General features: G+C 43.6%; 1 protein-coding gene across 1 annotated transcript in view; it reads right to left on the bottom strand.

Annotated features, from left to right (window-relative positions):
- The window catches only part of GMDS (GDP-mannose 4,6-dehydratase), a 577,786-nt gene extending 557,641 nt beyond the window's left edge, over positions 1-20,145 (bottom strand). The window contains exon 1 of the mRNA XM_019542456.1: positions 20,008-20,145. Within this exon, the coding sequence (XP_019398001.1) occupies positions 20,008-20,130 (123 nt within the window). The 5' untranslated portion in view covers positions 20,131-20,145. The remainder of the gene's footprint in view (positions 1-20,007) is intronic.
- Positions 20,146-20,201: the final 56 nt, after the last annotated feature.

Genomic DNA, 20,201 nt, shown 5'->3' with positions numbered 1-20,201 from the left:
TCCCTCCCTGGCACATGGCCCAGCACTGCTATAGGACTTAGGAAAGTGCCGGTGAATTTCTCGTAGCAACCTCCTTGTCTCTGTGTGACTGCCCAGGCAACCTCTGGGAGGGTCCCAGATTCCTGCCCTTGTACTTCATTTTACCAGCAAAAGTTGCAACTTCATACAAAGGCTCTATGTCTCCCCTGTCAAACTGCAGAAACACCACTTGTGCAAGTGAGAACAGCATGCTGAGAATGAAATGCTGACTCAAGGCACAAAGCTGCAAAGTGCACAAGGGATACGTGGAGGTGTCAAAGCAGAGGAGATGCTACAGCCTTGGTCGCTCTCTCCAAGTGCTAGGTGTGCACAGCTGACTCTTGGCTCCGTTTGCTACAGGACATGCATGAGAAGAGCGGTCCCATGGGAGGGGCCCCTGGATGACAAGCAGGGGGGAAACAGTCCCCATTATACCCCGACTCGGAGCTATACCCAGGACTGGATATGTGGTGCAAGGGAGTCAGCAACTCATGGTCTCTGGAAGTAGAAAGGCCCCTGGTTGGGCTTGAACCAACAGACAGTGGTGGATGAGATGAGTGGGACTGGGATGCCTGGGTGTTGATGCCAGGACCATATGTTATACTGCCCCCACTCTCAGAGCTTATCCATGCCCCCTAGCCCTAGCAACTGCCTTGTCTAGATCAGGCAGTTAGCACACACAGAAGCAACTAGAACAAAGGTAAAGGACAGTCTTCCAGCTCAACTGGGCCAGGCTGTCACTAGGACTGGAGCTGGCACTGGAGACTGCCTGTCCCAGCCCATCCACCCACCAAGCAGAGCTTTTTTGCTTCCTATGGCCCCTTTCCTGGCCTGGGTCCAGCTGCAGGGGAGTGGCACAGCCACAGCAGGAAGTGGTATACCCCCCTCCCCATCTTATTTCACCCCTCTCACAAATCGCCCCCTCCAACAGTTTGCTGGTTTGTGTCAATGGGAAGAGGGACCAAGCTGAGACAAGAGCAGTGTTCAACAGGTTTTCTTTATTAAAAAGAAGAAAAAATTGGCAGCTGCAACATTTTCAACCAAGGCACACCTCTTTGCACTGATGTGTTCCCCAATGTGTGGCCCTCAGGGGAATTGGAGGGAGAAGGGGGTGGCAAAAGAACAAATCAAACTAACCAGGAACCGGTATGCAGGCAGCACTAGCCAGGATTCAGGGACAAAGGAGTCCAAGTACCCATCTGTAAAAGAAACTCTTAGTACTTCCAATTGTTATTGTTTAGTACCGTATTTGAAGAGAGAAGTCCAAAACAGTTTTTCCATGTAGAATCATACAATCTCTCCCAAAAAAGTATTATTCCCTAGAAGATGGACCATTACTGATATTCCTATGCAATCCTAGGATTCAAACTGTTCATTCTCCACAATGTATTTATAAGTGAAAATACATCAAGCTTACAGAAGACAGGAAAGTTAGAAGAAAGAACTCCAAGGAACTGTGTTATAAACAAAGGTTTATTTAAACATTGGTTCTATTATTTATTTATTTTTTTTATAGTTAATTATGGCATACATCAAATTTCTTTTTAAACACACCTCAGAAGTACTTGGCCAGCCCATGGAGTACCACAAATCTGCACAAAACAGGTCTTTTAAAGACAAAGAGCCAACTTTCTTAAGAAGAAATTACAGGGTCCAGAGGAGGGCCACTCATATGGTCGGGGGCCTCCATGGCCAGCCCTATGAGAAGAGGCTGAGGGATCTGAATCTCTTCAGTCTCCGCAAGAAGAGACTGAAGGGGGATTTTGTGGCTGCCTACAACCTTATCAGGGGCCAGCAGCAGGGACTTGGGCAAAGTCTGTTCACCAGGGTCCCCCTTGGAGTCACCAGGAACAATGGCCACAAGCTGAGGGAGGATAGGTTTAGGTTGGATATTAGGAAGAACTACTTCACGGTAACGGTGGCTAGAGCCTGGAATAGGCTTCCCAGAGAGGTGATGCTCTCACCTTCCCTGGAAATCTTCAAGAGGAGACTAGATAGGCACCTGGCTGGGGTCTTATGACCCCTACCGCCCCCAGTGCTCCTTCCTGCCTATGGCAGGGGGTCAGACTAGATGATGTCTAGGTCCTTTCTGACTCATTGATTCTATGATTCTACATTATTTGGTGATATAATTTTGTATGGACAGAGTCCATTTAAGGTGCTCAACCCTTTCCCTGCCCCCCCCCCCGAGCCAAATGGGCAGTGCCTGGTCCAACCATGGACCAGATGGTGATCCCGACCCAGGGCCATCTGGCCATGAAGAGAGGGGATGGAGGCAGCCCAGCCTGAGCCTGGTCTCTGGCAGTGGGGGGAAACCAAACATGGTCTGCAGGGGTAAGTGGTGCAACCCGGTTTCTACCAGGCAAGCAGGGCTTGGGAATTTGGTCATATTAACAGTCACTGCTCCCCCACCACCAAAATTCTCAGACTTGTGGGGAGCCCCATGGGTTAGATAAGATGTATTTGGCCTGTGGGCTAAAGGTTGAGCACCCCGATGCAAGGCACCATACCAGCAATTCTCAATTAGAATGCCACAGCACCCTGGGCTGCCTTGAGATCCTTTTAGAAGTGCCAGTGTTGCATGTTAGCACTGGTAGGTATGCAAAACATGATGATTCACAAGATAAACCCAGAGATCTCAAAAAGGAATCCAGTGTTAAAAATAATCTGACCTTTTGCGGTTTTTGCAACAGAAAAACTGCTTTATAATTTTTACTCTTTTGACTATGGAAAAAAATAAAGAGCCAGCATTTTCCAAGGGGTTCCTCAAGCCTAACAATGGGTGCCCTGAGCCGAAAAAGTTTGAGAACCACTGCATTACGCCAACTTTAATTCTGACAGGGTTCTTGCAAAGGCTGACTTTATCTGAGATCTTTTCAAATCCTCCAGCAAAGTATGCATTATGTTGGCCTTCCAATGTTACACTACCCTACGCTTCACCAATGTGAATGTACATGAACAAACTTTATGTTAAAAATATGCTTCATCTGTTCAGTTATGACACTATGGTACTTCCATAGCATGACAGACAGTTTGCTATTTGACGACAGATATGTAAATTAAGAACACAATGGGAAGGATAGATTTCAAGTTCACAGACAGAGCTTTACTGTCCTACAAAGCAAGTGAACTTCAGTTTAAAATACAATACAATATTATTACATAATAATTTCTCCTGAGGTAGCTCTGTCCTTTTCCTGCCTTTGAAACATGATTACCTCTCAATTTTACGTAGCGCCTTCCCTTCATTGGACCAGCTGTTTGGCAAAGTGTAGAGGTGCTATGCTCTTGTCAGGCTTTGTGCTACCTGTCACAAGGTTGGAGCCACCTAACAAACTGGACATCAAAAGCAGCAGCAAATCCAGAAACTTCAGCTTTTCCAGTTTCTAGCTACACAATGAGCACCGTCTTTTTCATGGAATTAAGTTTCACCATGACGCATTAAGAAGGGTAACAATATGCCAAGAAGTAAGTCAGTGTTAGATACGGATAGGATCCTTGTTCCCATATTAAGCACTGTCCCTCTGGGGGGGGGGGGAATCTAACAACCATTTTAAATGCAATAAGAATATCCAATTTAAATACTTTATAAATAATCCATTTTCATGTGTGACTATGTGCCTACATGCAATGCAAAAGGAGGTGTTCCTGAAATCAGATTGAAGTATCATTACATCTCTCTCTTTCACCCACTTCTTTGAACATCTCAAAGGTTCTGCAAAGAATCTATTTTTTTTTTATCTGTTCTGCACTATTATCATTTTCACAATCCATGTTTCTGCATCACTCAAAAAAACTCTTTAGATCCAAGCTGAACAGAGATAGCTCCAGGTTTCAAAGCCATGCATAAAGGAAGACTACAATATCCAAGTCTTCCTTTGGCAAGAGGTATGCACAAAGTATAACCCAATTCCAGTTACACTCAAATTAATTTATCTGGTAGGCCAGACAGCTCTATGCCCCAGAGCATTATAGTGTTAATCCTACTTCAACCACAAGATGCAATGCATCACTCTCCAGCTACTTTACTAAGTTTAAAAACAGTAAGCACAGAAGTGGTTACCAAGTTTTTGGTTCTCCCTATGATGTATAAGGGTAGGTCACACCTCAGACAGTTCATGAAAACATAAGCAACTAAATTATTCTGGATTCTGATGTTAATGCTCCACATTGTTTTCTTAGCTTCCTAGTGCTGATGCTCAAACTGAAAGAACTGAAAGGCGATCAAGTGTTGGTTTTACATGCTTTAAGACAGAAGATGTCCAATATCCATATTGTAAAGATACACTTACGTATGCATCTTCCAGAAAGGTTTTTCACTGCTAATGTGTTCAAATGTCGTGTTGACATTAGATATGAGAAGAGGGTTCACCATCTCTAAAATACACCAAGTATTTACTTAAACATATGTCGCACTCTTAAAATATCCTGATAACCAAATATACCTATGAAAAACTTAAACAACAACTACTATTTGGGGGTAAAGGGGGCTGGACTTGAAACATCAGACAAGACCAGTCCACTCTAAAGCATAGGTAAGTTACTTTCAGCTTCTACTTAACACCACAATACTCTGCTTTTAAATGATAAAGAAAGAAATGAGCATTTTGGATATATGAAATCTTATTTCATGCCTGCAAATCTCAAAAGGAAAAGAAAACTTATCTAAGGGAATTCAAGTCACTGTTTTGAAACTTAAAATGTTTCCTTGTAAGGGTATAACAGCAAACATCTGTGAGGAAACGGCTATTAATACTAACCATGAAACTGATGTACAGTAAAGGAGATGCTACTTTTGGCACTATAAAGACCATCATCAGTTCCATTTTATCTGCAAGCATTTAACACACAGCTGTAAAACTGCCCTTATTCAGACTTGATAAAAGGTTAAATACAGAGGCAGCATGACTGTGCTTTACCTAGTGATAGACTCAACTATACTTATTAATAATATTGACTGGGGATTTCCGATTTTGATCAATTTCTTGTAATATAATTATTTTAGAAGGAAAGCATTTATCCAAAGTATTGGAATAGAAAATAAAATAGTTCCAATTTTTAATAATGGTGATAAGAGATCCTGCATTCTATCATCCATTAGTCTCATGTTTACTCCTGTGAAAATAGTTGGGAAACATTTACTTTAATTCCTAAATTAAAGTACATTTAAGATGCTAGCATGCAGACAAATATCCTAGCAGCAAGACTGTCTCAAACTCCCCCTTGTTAAAGGTTAACAAGCACTCCTTTAGCCTAGAAACCTACCTGTCTGTAGTACAAAACTACAAACAAGAGATCATTATTAGATTAAGATTTATTCTGACATCTGCAGTTGTCACGGGCAGGTGGGGTCAGACCGCATATTCAGACAAAATATGCTCTTGTGGGGAAAAAGGAGATACATGAAAAACCATTATTTGTGAAAAACTAGCCATATGTAAACATGATTGCAAGGACATCCTGGAGCAATTATCACCCCCCACATAAAAAAAAGTGAGATTCAGCACTTCAGTAAACCAACATGCATACTGATGGGAGACCATGCAACAGACATATATAATTAAAAAAAAAAGACGAGTCAAAACTCCCAAGCAGATGCAACTAGAATCCAGAACAGCTTTTTCCTAACAAACTTGCTATTCTGCACACACTGTTATGCAAATTTTAAAGACATAGTTAGAAAGGATAAAAATTAATACTGACAAGTAATATGAAAAATCATCATATGAACTGAGGCAATAGCAAGTAAATCAGCACAGGAAGAGAAAAACATTAAACTACTAACCCTTGTGAGGCAATTCATCACTATGAGATAATTTGTTGAGCATAACAACGTGGTAGGAATCTGACTGAGGGCTTAGAGGTTTTCTTATTTTGTTTGTAAACATGTTAGAACCAAGTCTTTGGAACTGCCCCAAGTAAAAGCCAAGAGACAGAAGTAAGACACTACAGCTCATGGATAAAAGATATACCAGAATTGGTTTCTCTTCTCCTTCATCCCCACCCAAACTACTCTCCAACTCCAATTAAAGGAAATTTCAACGTGAATTTAAAAAACACTGAACATCAACTAAAAGTAGATTCAGGAACTACACCTATAAGTATTTTCTTTTTAAAAGAAATGATACAAAAAAAACAGTACCATAGAAGCAAAATATATGCAATTAAATAAACAAAGCAAAAAAAAAAAAAACCTCTCATTTTTAGTCTGTGACTGCCAACTGGAAAAAACAAACAAACAAAAAAAAAAAACTACTTTCTAAATTCCTTCTTAGCATTAATCTGATAGAAACACAAGTTATAAAACTAAATACTACTACTGATCAGACCAAGTTTACAACACTGGTCTGTTCAGCATATTACATGTCTCATCAGGCCACAAGCTTTAATTAAAAATGTGGGTTTTCATCTCCGTGAAAACTTTCTCTTTAACTGATTTTTGGCCACCTTTTCTCATGCTCAATCCTTGACAGCAGGTGTCAAACTAATCTGGCCCACCACAGCAGGATCTTTGGGCCAGTCTGTAGCTGGATCGGGCCATGTGGAGCCAGCCCACAAGCCCTATGCAGGCTTGACCTGGCACCGTGGGCAATGCCCACTGCTCAGGTACCTTCTTGGGCCAGTCCTGGTTGGGCTCTAGATATCAGCATGTACTGGGTCCCCACTAGATTTGGCACTGCACACAGTGCAGGGGGCCAGCACATGGTGTGCACTGCATATGGCACCCTGCCAGACTGGCCCTGGATGCTGGCCTTGACAGTCTAGTTTGGACCAGTCCTGAAACCTTTGCACTAGGTTAGTCTAGTGCAGGTGCCATACACTGTTCATGCCCCAGATTAACACCCCCGGCCCCGCCGTGCCATAAACAGCACCTGCAGCACCAGGTCCAGCCTGTAAGTCTTGGGCTAGCCTGACATGCAGACCCAGCCTGGCATGCAGGCTGGATCCAGCCATCTAAATATCTTTACACTTACCTGCAGGCCGCATATTTGCTATCCATGATCTAGAAGTGCCAAAGTTACAGGGGAAAAAACATAGGTTCCAGTCCACAGGTCTCAGACTGAACTCACATGCAGGACACACTGGTATCAGCCTCGTGCGCTGCATGTGGCAGATGGAACCAGTGTGGTATGCTGCACATGACATGTAGGGCTAGACCTAGTGCCATAAGTGCTACACTTGGCACAGACAGCAGGTCCAGGGTGTTCACTCTGGATTAGCTGTGCACTGACTGACTGAGGCCAGTCCAGATCAGGCCATGATCAAGCCCAAACAGCACACGGCTGGGCTAGCAGGGCAGCTGCATGTAGTATGTTTGCCCTCTGGTTCTGCTACTACATCTACAGCAACATACTGTACCACAGGAAGCAGAGGTGGCAAAATCTGTCCCAATTGTATTACTGGAGAAATGTAGGAGAGTACCAACATCAGAAACAGTCTCAGCAACAGTAAGAATTGCATTTGCTACAGACACTGAAGAGAGTCATGAATACTTGCAATATGAGTATCAAAAGACTACTGGCTGAGCCTGGGTAAATAGTTTTAAGTGGAGGTAGCATCTGTATACAACAGTAAGTGCAAATGAAAACATAAGCAAGAGCATACCACCAATCCAAATATGCTACTTTCCTATCACATTTCCCAGTTTATTGAAGTGTTGGTGAATGCACAGGTGTTTTACACTGGCAATAATAATATAACCACCCCTTCTGAATTAATCAATTGAATTAAAACAAACAGCAAACTGTTTGGACCATTTCATTGTTACAGGTACTGTACTGGTTATTTTCAATTTGCAGAGCATGCATTACATTTCACTGTAATTTAACTGTTTAGGCTAGCTAGATGCTAGCTGTGATAAAAATACTGCTGGCAATATGACTTTTGCTGCAGATCAGATGGATTATGTCATCAAATGAAATACGTCTGCTATTTCTTTAAGTGACTGAAATGTTACTTTCTAGTTTGAAAATTCAAAGTTCAAAAACATTCTTCCATACTACATAAGGGAAGAAACAAACAGTTTAACATTTGAAATTTTACCTGAATTTCTTTAAATATAAAATTTAGTAACAAGTTTGTATAGACTACTAAACAGCCAGAGAACAAGAATGTAGCTTGCAAGAGAAAAGAAGGAACTATAGATTCATAGATGTGGGGTCAGAAGTGACCTTGCAGTTCTTCTAGTCTGACCCCCCGCCCTGGGCTGGAGGGAAAACTGGGCTCAAATGACCCCAGCCAGGTAGACATCAAGCCTCCTCTTAAAGACCCCCAGGGTAGGAACTATCACTACTTCCCTTGGAAGTTGGTTCCAGATCCTAGCTGCCCTGAGTGTGAAGTAGTGCGTCTAATCTAAACCTACTCTCTAGTAACTTATGGCCATTATTCCTTGTTACTCCGGGAGGTGCTCTGGGGAACAAGGTCTCTCCCAAACCCCACTGGTCCCCCTCAGAAAGTTTATAGACGGCCACCAGGTCCCCCCTCAGCCTTCTCTTGCGAAGGCTAAACAGGTTCAGGTCCCGTAGCCTATCCTCATAGGGTCTGCCCTGTTGTCCCCAGATCATGCGAGTGGCCCTCCTTTGGAGGCTCTCAATGCTGTCCACATCCCTCCTGAAGTGCGGCGCTCAGAACTGGACGCAGTACTCCAGCTGCGGCCTGACCAGTGTCGAATAGGAAGTGGAGGATCACCTCCTTGGCCCTGCTAGTGATGCATCTACGGATGCAGGACAAGGTACAGTTAGCCCTACTGACCATGTTATCGCATTGCTGGCCCATGTTCATCTTGAAGTCAATAATGACTCCAAGATCTTTCTGTCACTGTGCTTTCGAGAAGGGAGTTTCCCCAACCTATAGGTATGCTGCTGGTTCCTACTTCAAGTGCAGCACCCTACACTTGTCAGTATTGAATCCCATCCTATTTTCATTTGCCCACCCCTGTAACCTGTCCAGGTCCTGATGTAATCTGTCCTTCCCTTCTAGCATGCCCACCTCACCCCAAATCTTGGTGTCGTCTGCGAATTTAAACAGGCTGCTCTTCACCCCATCATCCAAATCACTAATAAAGAAATTGAACAGCATTATTTATAGTAGATGTAATTAATGTCAGGAGGGTCATTTCATTTTCCAACTCCAAGTAACCCAGAAAGGTACTCAAAACCTGAGGTTAACATGTCTTTTCTACACCCAGAAGTTGTTTTTACTTCACAAAATTTGAAGAAACACAAGTGAACAAGAAGAGAAATGACTACAATAAATGTACAACAATACATTCGCAAGTGCCTATTTGGAACACAGTGAGTGCATCTATATTCATTAATGCACCACAGTTACTGCGCATTAAAATTTAGTACTTGTATCAGTTACTGCCCATTCATTTAGGACTTGATTATACAACTGTGCAGTAGTGCCAGCACACACCTTTTTAGTGACACGACTGTGAAGTAGCCCAATAAATACTGCCAAGTAACATATTAGCACTGTTTGTGCTGTGACACGCTCCTGCGCAGTATTAAAAACTATTGTGCAGTTAGCATCTTGTGTAAACACGCCCAGTATGGCCTTAATAAAGGGAGTGAACGTTTACAAAGCAATATCAGTAATTATATGGATTTGAAAACTCCTTATCAACAGGAAATAAAAACTTTGCCTAAAGTGGGGGGGGAGGGGCGGGGAAGGGGGAGCTTAAGCCATTAAACTGTGCTTTCAATTTTGAGTTTCTAGACCTTGTTACAAAAAAAATTCAAGGCAAGGAAATAAACAAGAAAAAAAATTCCAAACAAATAGAAAATACATACTTGCAACTGTAAACCAAGTGCAAACAAAGTTTTGTGTTCACAATTCAGCAACTCCACAGCTCCAGAGACTCTGTTGCTGTTTTAGGTGCCAAACAGCAATCTGAAAGTTAGTATCTAGTTGCACTGCAGTCACAAAAAAAAAAAAAAAAAAATTCTAGACAACAAATGAACCTATCAAGCTACGCCAATAGAGTGGTAGGACCAAGGCATCTTCTTTAAAAAGAAAGAGCTATCCCTTGAGAGGCCCAACTGAGACTACTGTGAAAAAATAAGAGGTTCGTGTACAATCCGAAGGTTAGTCTCGTTGCACTGCAGTCACAAAAAAAAAAAAAAAAAAAATTCTAGACAACAAATGAACCTATCAAGCTACGCCAATAGAGTGGTAGGACCAAGGCATCTTCTTTAAAAAGAAAGAGCTATCCCTTGAGAGGCCCAACTGAGACTACTGTGAAAAAAGCAACTGCACCAAAGCCCTGTCCTCACAAACATTCCCACCAAGGTTCATGCAGTAGAAGGACAGTTATCAACCTTGTTAACATTGACAATGCTTATACAGACTCAAAGGAGAATATGATCTACTATTTAGCAGTTGAATCTTAAGTGAATTCTACCTTGCACATACTATCAAAGATTTTAAGCGAAGTTATTGGGTTGTATGTTTTTGTTTAAAATAATGCTCATCTTTAAATCTCAAATCCACATTAGATAGGAACTTACTGAAAGACCACTGCACTGATTATGGAGGAAGTAAGAGACCAATGAAAGCCTCACTTTTAATTGCATGGACGTCAAAAAACAAACATCACAGCTTGCTGCATATGATATAGTTTAAATTTATGCAAGTCTAATCCATCCATCTTGGAGAGAAATTCAGTATATCTTTTGCAGTCACTCCTCCCGAGAATGGTTTGCAGGAGTCTCAACACTGGTATTTATCCTGTACACCCCTCCTGTAACCCAGGCCTCTTCCTCTGAAGTTTTATTGGAGCTGCTTATACCTGTCTGGGAACAATGGGGATTCCACACCTGTTTGGGATGCTCAGATTGGCAAGGGGCCTGACTCTTGCTGACCCCCACCCAACTTCATCAGGCACCACTGAATCCAAGCTATGTGAAGGTTCTCTCAGTCCTTTAGTGAAGTTCAGGTTTGCTGGGTTCAACAAGTGGCAACAGGCCAGTTTTCAGTCTGCCTTCTTGGAGAAGAGGGAACAAAAATGCCTTGGATCTTTGCAGTAGGGCTGGAATGTTGTTGTAGCAGTGATGGTCCAAGAAATAAAATGAGGCCAGAACTTTTTTGGCACTACCTTTTATTAAACCAACCATATAGCCTTAAGGAAGTAGAACAAGGATATAAAAGACTACAGTCCTTATAGAAAAACCTTTGTTTTAGATTGATTGCTACATATAAAATTGAAGCTCTGTGCATTTGTTTGGCACTCCCATTTTCTGTGTACATTGTTGAACAACTGCATTTCCTCCCACGCAGATTAATTATTGCAGCAAATGTCACATGTGCAATGAACCGAGTGCACCTGCTGTACCTGTTCTCTGGTTAGAGAACGTCCTTCTTTGGGAATGTCCACATAATTCTTTTTGCTGCTACTCTAGTCCCTTAAACTGAAACAAGAAAAAGCAGAAAAAAGGATCAGTCACATCTGATAAACCCAACAGCAGACCAACAGCAAACAAAGCTGTGTTGTGTGCAACAAGCAAGTGAGAAATTAGAACAAAACTAATTAAGAACAGTTGTGTGAACAGTATAGAGCAGTGGCCAGCAAACTTTTACAAGCTGCAGATCAAAACAAGCCAGCTCCAGTCTAACGTGGGTGTTCCTGAGGGGCAGGGGCTTCACTCTGGGAGGCTGCTCTTGCAACCTTAAGGCAGGCAAGATTCTTTGAGTAGATGTCTCTACAGAGTCTCCCTATGCCTGAAGAAGGGCATTTGTGCCCGAGAGCTTGCAAGAAAACATTTTTTCCAACTATTTAGTTGGTCTAATAAAAGATACCACATCTACCTAAAGCACATAGCAGGCAACATTCTTAGACAAACATGGCTACAACCAACAACCTTGCAGCTACAACCAACAACCTTGCAGCCCTAATGTTCCCAGCAGGATACCTGCAATGCCACCACCCCTCAAGAATGCCCTGGGACCATGCTCACCGTGCAAGGGGCTGCCAGCAAGCACTCAGGCCTGGTGCTGCCTGCTCCAGTTGCTGTGGCACCTCCTCAATGCTCAGGCCTGCCTCAGGGCTGGGCAGGCCACATGGGGCCTTAGCATCACAAACAGGAAGGAGACAGATACAGCATACCTGGCAGAGGCTGCCCCACTAGGACCAGCTCCCCTTCTCCCATGGGAAGCTGGGGTGGGCCCAGCTAGTCAAAGGAGCCTTCTAGGTCTGGACCACAGTTGCACAAGTGAGATGGGAGGCACAGGGAGTCTGTCTCCTTGCCCAGGCCCCACTGCTGCAGAGAAGCCAGGTATATACCCACCATGGGGCTGGGAGTCTCGTTGCTGCGGCAGGATGACCCCACATGATACCTGTGGGGAACCTGGCACCTCCCTCCCTCCCACCCTGTGGTGGCAGGATACGAGCACAGGAAAGGTCCGCAGCCCTGTCTCCATCCTCATCTGCAGCCCTAGCCCCTGCTTGTGGGGGCAAGAGAAAGCCAAGGCTCCACAGCTGGGCAGCACCCCCTAGTCACTCAGCCGTGCCTGCTGCTTCCTACCTCACAGCTCCCTGCGAGAGGCCTGGTGCCCACACAGAGCTGGGAGCATGATAAAGACGTAAGGGGCTGGGGCCATTCCAGCTGGAGGTCACTAAGTGGTAAGTGGCAGGCGGTCAACAGTATAAATATAAATTAAGGTTTAACTGTTTTCATCCCTAATGGACGCAAGCACAGGCAAGCCCTCCTGCTCAACAGGCCAGATCCAGCCTGAAAGCCATATGTTGCCAATACCTGCTATAGATCTTTTCATATTTAGGCAACTTAAGACTGTTTAAAATAATTGTGTAACCAAACACAGTTGGCTTATTTGCCCCAAAACATCTACAGGAGACAGACCAATGAAGAATCAAACATGAAAGCTCCAGTAGGAACAAGTGCACCATGCCAAATGGTTTGTCAGCTATAAAAATGTACTTCCTTTGGGCATAGAAGGCTGCAGGCCTTGAGTTTTGCCCTTTAACCAGTGACATTATTAAGCATATAGAAGTAGAAAGACTTGTTGTTTGTCACAGAGATATGTGACTGTAGGGGGTCTGTAATTAGTGAGAGGGTAGAAATTGCTCTTTGGAAAAGTCAAACTACTGGAGATAATGGAAAAGCTTTCCAGAAGAAGTTTGCTTTTTTTAAATAAATCACGCTTTGCACTCAGAACAGGACAAGTCATGAAATTGTTTCTCTTGAAATGCAGTGTAGAGGAAGAGTTCTTATTGCCCAATGTAAAAATCTTTCTACAGGAGTATAACTCCTCTGTCCTTAAGACCATCTAAAGGTAGGCTTATGACACTGACACTGTAAATGGGAATGAAGAGTGTGGTTCAATAAGATGCAAGCTAAGTAGCTATAGATAAGAAAAAATGTGCATCTCTTGCCAGTCTTTTTTCTCCTCACTGTAGTGGGGAAAGCTTGGTTTCATACTTTCAGTTAATTTTAGTTTACTAGTTTCTTATTCTAGAAGCAACTCCCTCAAACTAGGGTATGAGATGCATGAACAGACATCACACTGGCAATTCCATACCTGTTTTAGCTCATCCGATTACTTGATTTTTGGAGCACCATGCCTACCTACCACTCTGTAAACCAAAGTAACTTTAACACCCTGTTTGCAATGTCCAAGTCCAGGCTATTAGTAACTTTTTCAAATTTAGTTTATGCAAAATAGAAGTTTCCCCAAATCAATCCACTCTGCGGAGCAATGAGTTACAAAAGTCTTCTTGGTGTCAGTTGGGTTGAGAATACCTAGTTATGCAGAAGGATAAGGAGTCTACCAAGTTTCTACATAAGAAGAAACTGTTTCTAGGAATGTTAAAATCCCTTACCAGAAAACCAAAAAGGATTATAAGGGCTTGAAAGAGGCAGTGAAATGTATCCATCCAGCTGGGAAAGATAACCAAGCAAAATGAGTGCAGGACAAAAGAATTTTGTCTTCTGTTCAGGTTTAATATAAATACATGGATAGGAAGTTGCTGCTAAGCCATGTAGTTTCATACCAAGAAATACTAACAGCTTCTGGTATAATTTGTGCCCACGTGCTCTGGTAGCAACTCACCGACTCAAGTGCGACTTCAGTTTCATACCTCCACCCTACTTTGTACCCGTGCAGAGTGACAAATGAAAGTTAGCTTTAGCTTTGCTGCTTCCTGGGACAAATCTTGTACTCTCTCCCCTCCCACAACAGGTTCACAATGCTAACTGACACACGTGGCAATTCAGGTGCCACTTGAACATTCCAGTTTGTGTCCGGCACACATCCTGTTCATTTAAGCAAGTATTGACAAGGAAGTGGCAAGATTAACTCTGCCATACAATGAGAGCTTCTTCCTTATCAGAGGAATGAATTGTAGTAGCAGTTCAGAAAAACAAACCAAACCAAACCAAACCCAACCCACATTATAATGATAAAAGGAGAAATATGATAAAGTGACACTACCAGAAGCACCGTGACACATCTATAGGTCAGGTTTTCTTCTTGTCATGTACATGTACTAAGACCTTTAAGGTGGCAATGTTAACAGATGCAAGATTTTGAATGTGAAATGACAAGAGAAAGGTTAAGATCCTGCCCTTTAGATTACATGTGAAGACCTACAGTTCTTCTTATTTTTGCACTCCTGAAGAGCACAAACCCCAGAACTCTTTCCAGATGCATTTCATGCTCTAATTCCTACCTAGGACACAAGAGCTAAAGGGCTAGGAAGAAGGTATCAGTTTCAAAAGGAGCCTGTAAGGAAGGCATTGGGCCACCTAATTTTACCTATTCTATCAAAATACTAGGCCAAGACACAGAAAAGATGTTCTGTAATACTCTGGTTCTACCAAAAATGTTGCACTGAATAAGGTTCAAATCTTTTGCTGTAGCAATTCCCTTAACAAGAGATGCCACTGCACAAATTTGGAGAAAGATTAGGAGATGGTAAAGAACCTGTGTGGGAGGGCTGTGTAAAATTTTGGCAGCCATTTTGGTTCGGAGGCATCCATGGCAGGGAGTTGAGTCACAAGCAGAGGTCTACAGTAGCAAAAGGCTGCCAACCCCTGATTGAAGATAATTACACCCTCTCATTCTTGTACAGAAAAATTACCCTTTTTATTTTACCTTTCACCAAATATTAAAATAAATAAATTAATAAATAGTCAACCCTGTTATTTCCCTAGTGTTCATCTCCATTCATCTACCAAGCATATAACAAAACTGATCACCATCTGACAAAAATACTCCAAGGAGTACTACAACTGCTCGTGTAGGCTACAGTACCTATGCCACATTAACTTCAATACAGGCTACACAAATTACCACCTTTCTGTTTAGGAATATCAACATGCAACATCTTTTATCATCATCTTTTACCTCTAGTATTTCTCCCGTTTTCCCTCACAAGCTCTGTCTTGCTCTTCTAGCTGTCAACCTCCATGGCTTCATTTTAAGCAGCCAGTTTTTATAGATACTCACATACACTATACACCAACATACCACAACAAATTTGGCCTTTTCCAAAGGTCTTCTCCCTCAGAAGAGTAGGTTAGCCTCTCAAACCAGGTGTACACCAAGTGGCAATTTTAGCACCTGTGCACCATTTGCACGGAGATTGTGTTCACAAAGTTTAGGACACAGACAAAGAAAAACTTACAAACAAACAAAAAACCAATCAGGCCCCTATATTCTGCCTGAATTGACCATTGGAAGGGAAGATGCTTTTAATATACCATCACTTTAATATACCACTGGTCACTTTCCACCCACTCAAAAGGCCTCACAAGGTTCTCAGCACGTGCTTCCCAAAGAGTAATAGGGTTTGAAAGAGAGTGGCATCCAGGTGAGCATAAGTTCCCACCCTGGTACACAAAAGCTACAAGGCAGCAGTCTTTATTCAGGACAATCATTTTAACCATCTATGACCTACTAAATTTAATCAAGGCTATGAATGAATGCCTGGCAGGTGGCTCTTTCCTACTGGCCTATAAGCCGTCTTATAAACACCTCTGTGGAGACAATGCACTGAAAAGAAGTGGGGGAGAAGAGGGGGAGGCTTCAGTAATTAGAATTCAGTAATTGGCCAAACAGAATTTATGAGCAATAAGAAAGTCAGTCCAGAAGTCAACTGTTCACTGAATTAGGTATTCTTGTAAGGTATTAGTTTATAGCAAGACACCACCCAAACTGACTGTTAGAGAAGTACTTTCCTGACACCCTAATTTTCAAAGTGCAAATATTAAATACTTGCAGTGAAGCATATTTAAAGACAACTCTCGTCTCTATTTAAAGACAACAGCTTCAGTACCCATAAAAATAGGTGATGGAGGTCTGAACACAGGTAAGGTATGCTGCATGTTCCCATATATAAATTTGCAAATCTTTGTGGGAAAAGGGAAGTTAAAGAAACATCAACAAAAAAATTTGCAAAAAGACAGCCCAACCATTTTATACAGAAGTAGAATGTTATTCATTCAACAGGCTGTTTAATAAACAGCTTATTCTTATTTCCACCAGGCATTCTTGTACACTGCAGACATAAACCTGGCCACAATGCTTTTTCCTTCATACATCCACCAGTCACAAGTAAACCAGCATCCACAATTTACCTATCCAACTGCAGGAACTGCCTCCCTTATAAATTCATTTCAGGTAATGGAGAGCAAGATGCACTCCACTAAGCTGGAGACCAAGTTCTTGGGTGGCCAGTGATTGTGCAGTTGAGACTCTTCCCTAGTGTAGCAGTTTAAAAAAGGAGAGAAAGAATGTGGAGACTTTGAAATTAGAATAAGAGCGCAGCATTCAATAGCAGTCCCACTGGCCGAGTCTGGTTTCACTTTGTCAGCCTATATAGAAGCTGGCAGCCAACACTACTCCTCAATCTATAGGGTAAAATGAAAAAGAAAAAGTTGAACAGCAGAAAGTGACAAACCAGATATGACCCATCTGTGGCCTGGACATTACATATGCAATATAAAACACAGGTCTGAATGTAGTGACTTCTCTGTGGCCTCCTGTGATGAGACAGAGATAGCTTTAATAGTTATATCACTAAGTCCTGAGCTGGTTAACACAAGATTGCATGGCCTGTTGTGAATAAGTTGCTAGCTCAACTCTAGAGAAGCTTCTAATCTGCACCCATTTCTGGAGAATGAAGCAAGCCACTGCTAGCTAGACCTGTTGCCCAGGCCTCTACTCACCTGCTAGGCGGATGAGCTTATTGCAGTGGGTTCAGTCTCTTCCATTAACATCTAATAGTTCCATTTAGGTCTATAGGAGACATCAGGCAGTTCTGTACAGCAGTCATGTCCCATTTAACCAGTCATAAGTTCATCATCCATGAATCTGAACACATGCTTGGTACAATTATAGATGGAAAAGGCCATCCTTACAGTGCTAATATGTAGTGGTTAAATGCTGTTGGTAAAAGGAAATACAAATTCTGCCCTTTCCAATCTTAAAAAGGATAATGCTTACAAAGGGTGATGCATTGATAACAGCCTCAAGCACTCATAAGTACAAGCAACTGTTGTATAGCATCTTTCTGGCACTTTTCCAAGTAACCTTCCTCCAACAGCAAACTGCACTGCACATATAACGGGAGTATGGACAAGGCATACATCCATGCTAGCTTTCAGCTAGCTAACAAAGGCAGCAAGTGCTGTCACATCTTCAGTACAACTACATCATGAATTTGCAACTAAGAACACACTCCAAATACCCAATGAAGGCATTAGCCTTCCAGCGACTGCTTGTCTTTGCTACTACATCTTCATTACTGTTGTGTAGGTTAGCTAGGTTAAACCTACCCCTGCTATGAACACATCTTCATTTCTGCTGTGGATGCCCTCAGAGGGAAACACCAAAACATGTTCACTTTGTGCGGGCCCATTCCAGTCCTGAGCCTCTGTCAAAGATCTCCATTGTGAGAGCATACTGTAAGGGGACTGTACAGTCAATTGTGACCACATGACAGTTAATAACTAGCCTAAGGAAGGCTTATTTTCACAAGAAGATACTGCTTGTAGGAAGTGTCTGTCTTTCAGATCACTGCTTTTAAGGGGAGAAAAGTCTTGTATAGAGAAGACTTTTCACAGAAAGCACAGAAAGTTAGTAAGATGAGTGCAATTTGCTCATGTAGGCGACACCTTGGACTAGTGATGTCTGTCTGTGGGCCAGATCCTGCATGGAAGGCCACATCATTTGGCCCGAGTCTCTCCATGAGACCAGAATTGAGTCCAGAAATTTGGCAGCAGGAAGAAGAGTAACTAATGCTGTCACTGCTCCCCCCCTCTCCCCCCCAATCACCAAATTTCCAGACCCATGCAGAGACCCATGACCTAGATGACACGTTTCTGCAAACCAGTCCTAGCCTGCAGGCTGGTAATCGAGTTCCACTGCCTTAGACACAATGCAGCGATAAAAGCCTCTCTTTCGGGTCTGTGGAGTTTTCCAAATGAATCCCTTGTACCATACAACAGCTCAAAGCTAGAGTAAGCAGCTGCATACAGCTTGTACATCACAGAACAAAAGGGGCTGTCACTTGGGTGACTAGAGAGAGACAGTACATAACAGCACAGGGCAACTTTAAGGCTTCTGACAGATGGCTATAAGAGGCAGCAGATCAGGATAATAGCATCCACTGCCTCCTCAAGGCCTGGCTACAAGCCTGGGCTAGTGGTTTTGCTGCCACCAGAGCTGAACCCAGCTGAGTACCAGCTGTCTGCAGAGAAGTGGCAGGCTGAGGCTGAGCTCCTGGAGATCCGTGCTCATTCCAAGTCCCACCACCAACTGTAGCTCAACAACCTACACCACCAGGACCTCAAAAGACCCTGCTTTGACCCATTAGACCTATGCTAAAACACACATCTATCCATATTTCAGGCCTGGTGCCAAGACATCTGTGTTGGGAATTTTATATGGGTTAGGACCCATTCTTTTCTGGTGGTAAACCTGCTCAGCAGATAGTACTTATAAAGACAGACTGATCTGGAAAGGCAAATATAAGCAACTGTTTCATCTCTCCTCTTGAGTCTGGGAACCGGATGTTGCAGTACTGCAATTGGGCCATTTGTAGAACATCCAATGTCTTGTACAACAGTGAGACTGACTCTATATAAAAATAAACTGTGTTACTCAGAGAGTGCATCTACACACGCGCTCAACTGCGCAGTTGCTAAAGCAAATACTAAATGACTGTACAATAACAAGTACTAAATGACTGCGCAGTAACCACTGTTACGGCTCAGTCCCGGCACCGCAGGAGTCATTTCCAACCCTACTGCACAGCAGCTAAATTCATTAGCACTGCGCAGGTAACGTCAGTGTCACAGTTGTGCCCACTGACGCTATGCTGCCATAGCTCGTCGCTACAGTGACAGCATTTGGTGTACATTTGCCCTAACAGATGGCACATCTGGAGAAGAACAACTAGGGGAGAAGTCGGGCTGAAGGGGGCCTCCAAGTCATCTAGGCCAAGGCCCCACCCGACTCAAGAGCATCGCTGTCCAAACTACCCTATATACTCCATCCCCCAAATTCTATGTGCGGCTGCAGTCAGCCCCCACACACCACAGACCTAACACCCTCACCTGCCACAGGCAAAGCAGAGGACCCAGTGTCCTGCTTCTAGGAAATGCTGCCAACATATGTTCAAGACTCCCAGGACTGCACACCCGCTACAGAGGGAAGCAAAGCCCCTGCCCCAGCTCATACTGCATTTCCTCCATGCTTCCCTGAGCTTCAGTGCCCTCTTACTACACCCTGCTCAAACTCCAGGGGAGCAAGGACGGCGGAGAGAAGTGCAAGCAGCGACTACTGCTGCAAAGCCCCGCAACTCCAGCCCCCGTGAGGGAGAAACACCAGTGCTCCCTCCCACCCACTTTTTCCATCAGCCTGCTCTGCCCATGAGTCTTGCCGCCCGGCATCACCATCATCACAGTGGCTATTGCCGCCGGCTACCATCACTGCTGTGCTACCATTACTGCTGCTATCCCTTACCTGGCCTGTGATGCCCGTGATGAGCGCGATCTTCCTGGCACTCATGTCGCCCGCCGCGCAACTGGAGCTGGAGCCGGAGCCGGAGTCGGAGTCGGAGCCAGGAAAGGCGGGTGGCTGAGCCATGCGAAGGGGGGAGGCGGGAGCGCATGGGCCGCCCGGAGCCGGGAGGGGGCGGGGCCGCCCGAGGGCGGCGG

The sequence above is a fragment of the Crocodylus porosus genome, unplaced genomic scaffold, assembly GCF_001723895.1.
Source record: "Crocodylus porosus isolate Cpor-Errol unplaced genomic scaffold, CroPor_comp1, whole genome shotgun sequence".
NCBI lineage: Eukaryota > Metazoa > Chordata > Crocodylia > Crocodylidae > Crocodylus > Crocodylus porosus.
Note: the sequence above shows the minus strand (reverse complement) of the source record. Positions and strands in the feature narration are given on the sequence as shown.